Raw genomic sequence first — 7,790 nt, forward strand, 5'->3', positions numbered from 1 at the left:
AACTGTGACTAGCCCAAGGTCACCCTGCAGGCTTCATGTGGAGGAGTGGGGAATCAAACCTGGTTCTCTAGATTGGAATGCACTGCTCAGTGTGGTGTAGTGGTTACAAGGGTTGGCTTGGAGCAGTGGACTCTGATCTGGAGAACCGGGTTTGATTCCCCTCTCCTCCACATGAGCAGCGGAAGCTAATCTGGTGAACTGGACTTGTTTCCCCGCTCCTACACATGAAGCCAGCTGGGTGACCTTGGACTAGTCACACTCTCTCAGCCCCACCTACCTCACAGGGTGTCTGTTGTGGGCAGGGGAAAGGAAGGTGATTGTAAGCCGGTTTGAGTCTCCCTTAAGTGGTAGAGAAAGTCGGCATATAAAAACCAACTCTTCTGCTTTTTCATGTGGAGGAGCAGGGAATCAAACCTGGTTCTCCAGATTAGAGTCCGCCACTCTTAACCACTACACCATACTGGCTCTCAAAGCTAGATTATGCTAATTGATCTAAGATTTGTGTTCTTGGGGGAACTCTGGACTCCAAAAGTTGGTCATCCCTCATGGAAACTGTTAACTTAGAATGTGGCCTGTGTCACTAGAACACATTTCAGAGTAGCCATGTTTGCCTGCTGCAGCCAAAACAAGTAAGACTTTTGTGGCACCTTAAAGACGAATAACCCATAATGTTCCATAAACTCTTGTGAGCCACAGCCCACCTTACCAGATGCATGTGTCAATGTGTGTTCCAGTCTAGAGAGAAATCCCTGATCAGCAGCATTGCTGTAACTGCTGATGATTCATATCTGTATTCAGCAGATGAAGATGGATATGTGCATGTCCATGACATCAAAGAATATGCTCTTCAAGATCTAGAACAAGAAGCACCAAAATGTACGTGCGTGGGTAAATACGTTTTAGCTTTATATCTAAAGCAGATCAAATCAATATAAAAGCGGTATAAGGCAGCCAGTTTACAAAGCAGGGTTTCTTGTGCCTTCAGTCTTTTCATATAATGTCCAGGCTTGCCATTAGTAGAGCTGATGTTGTCACCCAGGGCAAATCTGGGGAGGGGTAGTAGCTCAGTGGCAGAGCATCTGCTTGGCATACAGAAGGTCGCATGTTCAATCCCTGACATCTCCAGTAGGTGATTTGAAAGACCTTTGCCTGAGAACCTGAAGAGCCACTGCTGGTCTGAGTGGGTGATAGACTGTAATGGACCAATGGTCTGATTGAGTATAAGGCATCTTCGTGTGTGCAAATTCCAGGGCCCTTCCTTCCTTCCTTCTAAATACTCCATCCAAGTAAGTGGGATGAATTTGCTAGAAAAACTACCGACTAAACGCATGTGCAAGATCTGTTCAGGTTTGTGGAAGACCTTTTACCCTCACCCCACAAGCTGCACTGTGTGACCCAAAAAGTGCATTTCAGAACCTCTTATAATCACAGAAATCGCTTGGGCACTAAAATCGCACCCCAGCATCCTCTGAGACATTGCAAGGGATTGTGCAGTGGAGTTTTCAGAACAAATGCTATTTTACTGATTCTCTCCAAAATATGACACTCCAAACAATTGCTTGTGTGGTCTGGCTACCCTTAGATGTTACCCTTTTTAACACAAGTATGGAGCAGCCTAGTTGCTTCTCAGCAAGCATATGATTTTGTCTTGCATAACTTTTCGTCTCCTTGCTCAAATATTTGGCATCTTTGCTTTTAAGATCATGGATTTAATGATTTAGGGTACATGTGGACGTGCAGAGGCTGAGTGGACAATCTGCTATGGCTCGGCACTTTCCCCCTTTTTATGTAGATGTATTTCCCCTTGGGGAATCAAGCTTAGGAGCTACTTATTTCCACTTAATTTTTTAAAAAGAAACCCAACAGTCTGTTTGAAACATGGTAGGGTGAGGTGAAAATTGGTGTTGAATTGGACGCAGGTATGATGTGTGTGAAGAGAACAAAAGCAGAGGCAAGCAAAACAAAACGGAACCAGCTCCTATCAATGCAGAGGTTAGTAAGTCTGTCCTCAGACCAATTTGATGTTAATATAACAGTGTTTTTGAATATTAATGCATATAGTAATGTACATTCTGTGCATAATTTAGGTCTATTTCTTTCATTTGGTATAGATGTGAATCACTGGAGAGCTCATATAAACCTGGTTCTATCGTAAGTATTGCCTTGACTTCTATCAAAGTAACGACTTGCGCTTATACACCTAACTGAATATCATGTTTCTGACTTAAATAGGTTAGAGGTTATAGACGAAGATAATATCTTGTTATCCTGTTCCGTTGATCGTACCGTTCGATTGTGGAGTCTAGCAGGAGAATATCTTGGTAAATGCTACATTCACAAAATACAGTCCATTTTAAGTGCAATCAGCATTAGCCTAAGGAAAAGCCAACAGCAACACCAATCAAGCGGACTCAGAATTTTACTTCCTCACTGTTAGTACCAGCCAAGGGTTTTCGTATAATTGACAATGGAATGAGTACATGATTCAACTCTGTTCCATTCAGATGTTTCTATTGGAATTACATGGATTCTTTTTGGCTATGCTCGGCAGAGAAATGGAAAGAAGAGTTGGTTTTTGTATGCCGATTGTCTCTACCTTTTAAGGAGAATCAAACCGGCTTACCATCTCCTTCCCTACCTCTCCCCACAACAGACACCTTGTAAGGTAGGTGAGGCTGAGAGAGCTCTAAGAGAACTGTGACTAGCCCAAGGCCACCCAGCTGGCTTCATGCGTAGGAGTGGGGAAACCAACCCAGTTCACCAGATTATAGTCCGCTGCTCATGTGGAAGAGTGGGGAATCAAACCTGGTCCTCCAGAGAAGAGTCTACAGTTCCTAACCAATATACCACGCTGGTTCTCAAAGTCAGTGTGGTATAGCAGTGTGTTGGGACTAGGAGACCCAGCTTCAAACCCCCACTTAGCAACAAAGCTTGCTGGATGGCTGTGGGCCAGACACTCTCTCAGCCTAACCCCTCTCACAAGGATGTTATGAAATGAAAGAGACAAGACTGACCCAAGATGCTCTGAGCTCATTGGAGAAAGAGTATTGTAAAGATACTAAAAAATGTCACAGGCATGGTATAATCACTTGCACTATTCACCTTTTGAGCACCATTCTGTAAACTTTTTCCCACAATGGACTCTGTCCCACAAAGCTTGTGCCTCACTGTATTTGTTAGTGTTCAAGATGCCATAAATCTTTGTGTTTGCCACTAACACAAGTAGTCCTTTATTATGTTTAGCTCCTCTCTCTTCACCTCAATTTGTTATTATCCGGCAAAACACTGAAAGAAACTCAATAAGAACAATTTATTTTGCAGCCCTCTGAAATGGGTGTTGTGATTTCATAATTGAAATAAGGCCCTTTTATTTCTGTTATCTTAAGACCCATATGGTTCTGAGGCAGGTGGAAATACTTTAGATAAAAAAGAGTTTATCAGCAGGTGGCATGTTCATATGGGATAGTTTCTTCTTAAATTTAATTTTAAATAAAAAATTTGGAAGATACTGTTAACTAATGGGTTCAGTGTATTTCGGACCATAATGTTGGTCACACATTAATTTGCCCTTGTTCCAGTTCTTCAAGTCTTCATACTGTACTCTTACTTAATATTCACCTGCTAAGTATTGCAGCAGCTGTTTGATAGAGAAGCCAGGAACCATGATTACTCATACAAAAACCGAGTACAAACAAGAAGCATTCAGTCTGTCCCTGACAAATGAGTGCTTACAGAGATCTCCAGATTCCCTCGCAGTCATTGACAATTGTTTTGGAGCAAAATTGGGATTCCCCATCTAGATGTTAGAAAATGGAGTTTTAAAAAATCTGCAACATGTACTGACTAGAAAAAGAGCAAAAGTGCTATTCATTTGACAAATATTCTGTACCTAAATACCCAGGTCCTTTACCATTTTCCCTCTAGAAACATTATCTTGAGGCACAGTTGTTCTTCACTGCAATTACACAAAGGTAGTGAATCTATCCACGATGTCTGTATGAATGTTGTTTCTTCAGTGTGGTTAGGATTTTTCTTTTTCCATACAGGAACATTTGGTCAGGCAGAACCTTGGGACATTTTTACTCCGGCTTCCTGGAAGCATCCCATGGTTCCTTACGAGATTCTGATTGATCCACAAAGTATGCCTAATCATCCAGTGCTAGGGGGAGAGTCGTCTGGCTTGCAAATCACGGACAAAGATGAGAATACTCAGGTGATACACAAACCTAAGGTTTGGCTCTCAGCTGCAAAACTATTTATTTTTATCTTGAAGAACAACTGATCTGTAGCGTAGATACTGTGAATCCATTCTACCAGTGGGTCTTGCCACTGTCCCAAGAAGCCATCCTACTGTACACAGAATAGATTCAGGGCCCAGCCCCTGGACACCACCCCATGGGGTGTTGTCTACTGTGCTGAAAACACCACAATGTGGAATTAATAACAAGCAAAATAAAAATTCAGGCAACCAAATAAGACTATTGTATACATGGACATCACCGGACGGCCAGAATAGAAATCAAATGGGTTATATAATTGGAAGCAGAAGATGGAGAAGCTCTATTCTCTCGGCCAAAACAAGACCAGGAGCCAACTGCGGTACACATCATGAATTGTTAATATCGAAAATCAAGATAAAGCTTAAGAAAAACACCAAAACATTCATAGCACCAAAATACAATCTAAGCAATATTCCGGAAGAGTTTAAAGACCATGTAAGGAACAGATTTGCATTACTAAGTTCAAGTGAATGTAAACCTGAAGAACTATGGGTGGAAACTAGAGATATTATCAAGGAAGAATGTGCAAAGACTATTCCTCGATGGATGTCTGAGGAAACTCTTACAATTGCCAGAGATAGAGGAGAAGCAAAAGTAGGTGACAGAAATAGAATCAAAAGTCTAAGTGCAACGTTCCAGCGACTCGCACGTAGAGACAAAGAGACCTATTATAATAACCAGTGTAAAAAAATAGAAGAGAACAACAAAAAAGGAAGAACAAGAGATCTGTTCCACAAGATCCAAGAAATCAAAGGGAAATTTAAAGCACGGTTAGGCAAGCTGAAAGATCAGCATAGAAATACATTAACTGAACAGGACAAAATAAAGAAAAGATGGGAACAATACACTGAAGAACTATACAGAAGAGATGAAAGCATAAAAGATTCTTTCCAAGAAGAATCTTTTGACGAAGAACCTACAATTTTAGAAAGTGAAGTGAAAGCTGCATTGAGAGCAATCGGGAGAAACAAATCACCAGGAGCAGATGGGATATCAATAGAGCTATTCCAAGCCACAGAAATGGAGTCCATCAAAATCTTGACAAGAATATGCCAACAGATATGGAAAACAAAACAATGGCCCACAGACTGGAAACGATCCATTTACATTCTAATACCCAAGAAAAGAGACATCAAAGATTGCAGCAACTATCGGACCATCGCATTAATTTCTCATGCAAGTAAAGTGATGCTCAAAATCTTACAGCAAAGGCTGTTACCATATATGGAACGGGAAATGCCTGATGTTCAAGCTGGTTTCAGAAAGGGAAGAGGCACTAGAGATCATATTGCAAATATACGCTGGTTACTGGAGCATATGAGAGAATTTCAGAAGAAAATCAGCTTGTGTTTCATAGATTACAGCAAAGCTTTTGACTGGATCATGAAAAGCTATGGCTGGTTTTAAAGGAAATGGGTGTGCCACTACATCTGATCGTTTTAATGTGCAACCTGTACTCTGGACAAGAGGCCACAGTTAGAACAGAATATGGAGAAACGGAATGGTTTCCAATTGGCAAAGGTGTCAGACAAGGATGTATTTTATCTCGCTATCTCTTCAATCTATATGCAGAACATATAATTAGGAAAGCTGGATTAGATTTAGATGAAGGTGGAGTGAAAATTGGAGGGAGGAACATTAATAATTTGAGATATGCTGATGACACTACATTATTGGCAGAAAATAGTGAAGATTTGAAACGACTACTGCTGAAAGTTAAAAGAGAAAATGCCAAAGCAGGACTACAGCTGAACATCAAGAAAACAAAAGTAATGACTACAGGAGAATTACACAACTTTAAGGTTGACACTGAGGAAATTGAAATTGTTCAAGACTTTCTATTCCTTGGCTCCACCATCAACCAAAAGGGAGACTGCACCAAGAAATCAGAAGGAGATTGAGACTGGGAAGGGCAGCCATGAAGGAGCTAGAAAATATTTTGAAGTGTAAGGCTGTGTTACTGGCCACCAAGACTAGGTTAATTCATGCCATCGTATTCCCCATTACTATGTATGGGTGTGAAAGCTGGACAGTGAAGAAAGCTGACAGGAAGAAAATAGATTCCTTTGAAATGTGGTGTTGGAGGAGAGTGTTACGGATTCTGTGGACTGCCAAAAAAACAAATCAGTGGGTTATAGATCAAATCAAGCCTGAACTGACCCTAGAAGCTAAAATGACTAAACTGCGGCTGTCGTATTTTGGTCACGTCATGAGACGACAAGAGTCACTGGCAAAGACAGTCATGCTAGGAAAAGTGGAGGGCAGCAGGAAAAGAGGAAGACCCAACAAGAGATGGATTGACTCAATAAAGGAAGCCACAGCCTTTAATTTGCAAGATCTGAATAAGGCTGTCAAAAATAGGACATTTTGGAGGACTTTCATTCATAGGGTCGCCATGAGTCGGAAGCGACTTGACGGCACCTAACACACACACAAAATAAAAATAACAAGCCACCTCCATTCAGTGGATGAAAATGCACCTTATTTCCAGCATACTCAAGTGTTTATATCAGTGGTTCCCAAACTTTTCAGGCCACCGCCCCCTTGGTTTCACAAACTCAACACCAGTGCCCCCTACCCTATCCAACAACACAGTTGAAGGGGCCCACCTCTAGTGCCCCCCCTGCTGTCCCCTTGCCTCTTAGTGCCCCCCTAGGTAATCCCACCCACCCCCAGGGGATGGTACTGCCCACTTTGGGAACCACTGGTTTATGCAAATACAGTAGGGTGCAAAAATCACAGGTGCTGCTGCAATTACAATTTGTTAAAAGGGGGTTCTTGCACTGAGTATGCCTGTTAAGTGAAGACTTGAGATACAAATAACAGTTTGGTGCCATAGTAATTGGAATGTACAGAATGCAAATGGCCATAGACTAATCTTTTGCCATCTGCTTCAATGCGAGTTCTTCAGCACAGCAGCACACTCCCAACTTCCATTGGTGGAAGGTGTGATGTTGGCAGCTGTGCCTGTTCAAACAGCGGTAATAAGTATGAATAATGCAGCAGCTGCCATCCTTCTTTCATCAGGAAGCAGCAAACTGTAACCCTGGGTTGTCCCAAGTTACTGATGAGGGTATAAAAGAAGAAATCAACAAGCAGTTTTCCACACAAGCACCAAGTAGGAGGTAAGTCCAAGCCTCGGCCGACCAAGGAAGTTCTACATTTTACAAGCAGTTTTCATTGGTTCCAAATTCTCATTTCTCTTTTTCCAGGCTGAAGCATGAACGTTCCAAGCTTTTAAACAGACTGGTTAGCCGTGGGAAGCCAAACACTTACCGCGCCATCAACTATTATGAAATAGACAGTTTCCCAGGAAACTGTGAGAAGCCTGACTTGTCGATTCTTGGGACAGACATTTTTAGTGTTCATTATCAAGGAGTAGCTGAGCCGTAAGCACATAGTTTGCCAGGGTAATGAAACAAGGGCCTATTAAGTCAGTCATGATATTGTTGCTCCTTTCCCCTCCCCATGAAATGGTGCAGAAAACTTTGCAAAATGGGGAAAAAACAT

At 41.8% G+C, this 7,790-nt stretch overlaps 1 protein-coding gene across 1 annotated transcript in view; it reads left to right on the top strand.

Moving 5' to 3' along the window:
• LOC130485453 (WD repeat-containing protein on Y chromosome-like) overlaps positions 1-7,683 on the top strand; it is a 38,263-nt gene extending 30,580 nt beyond the window's left edge. The window contains exons 24-29 of the mRNA XM_056858654.1: positions 735-876; positions 2,112-2,151; positions 2,233-2,321; positions 4,047-4,213; positions 7,308-7,405; positions 7,493-7,683. Of these exons, the coding sequence (XP_056714632.1) occupies positions 735-876; positions 2,112-2,151; positions 2,233-2,321; positions 4,047-4,213; positions 7,308-7,405; positions 7,493-7,673 (717 nt within the window). The 3' untranslated portion in view covers positions 7,674-7,683. The remainder of the gene's footprint in view (positions 1-734; positions 877-2,111; positions 2,152-2,232; positions 2,322-4,046; positions 4,214-7,307; positions 7,406-7,492) is intronic.
• Positions 7,684-7,790: the final 107 nt, after the last annotated feature.

This window comes from Euleptes europaea, chromosome 12 (assembly GCF_029931775.1).
Source record: "Euleptes europaea isolate rEulEur1 chromosome 12, rEulEur1.hap1, whole genome shotgun sequence".
In the NCBI taxonomy this organism is placed as follows: domain Eukaryota; kingdom Metazoa; phylum Chordata; class Lepidosauria; order Squamata; family Sphaerodactylidae; genus Euleptes; species Euleptes europaea.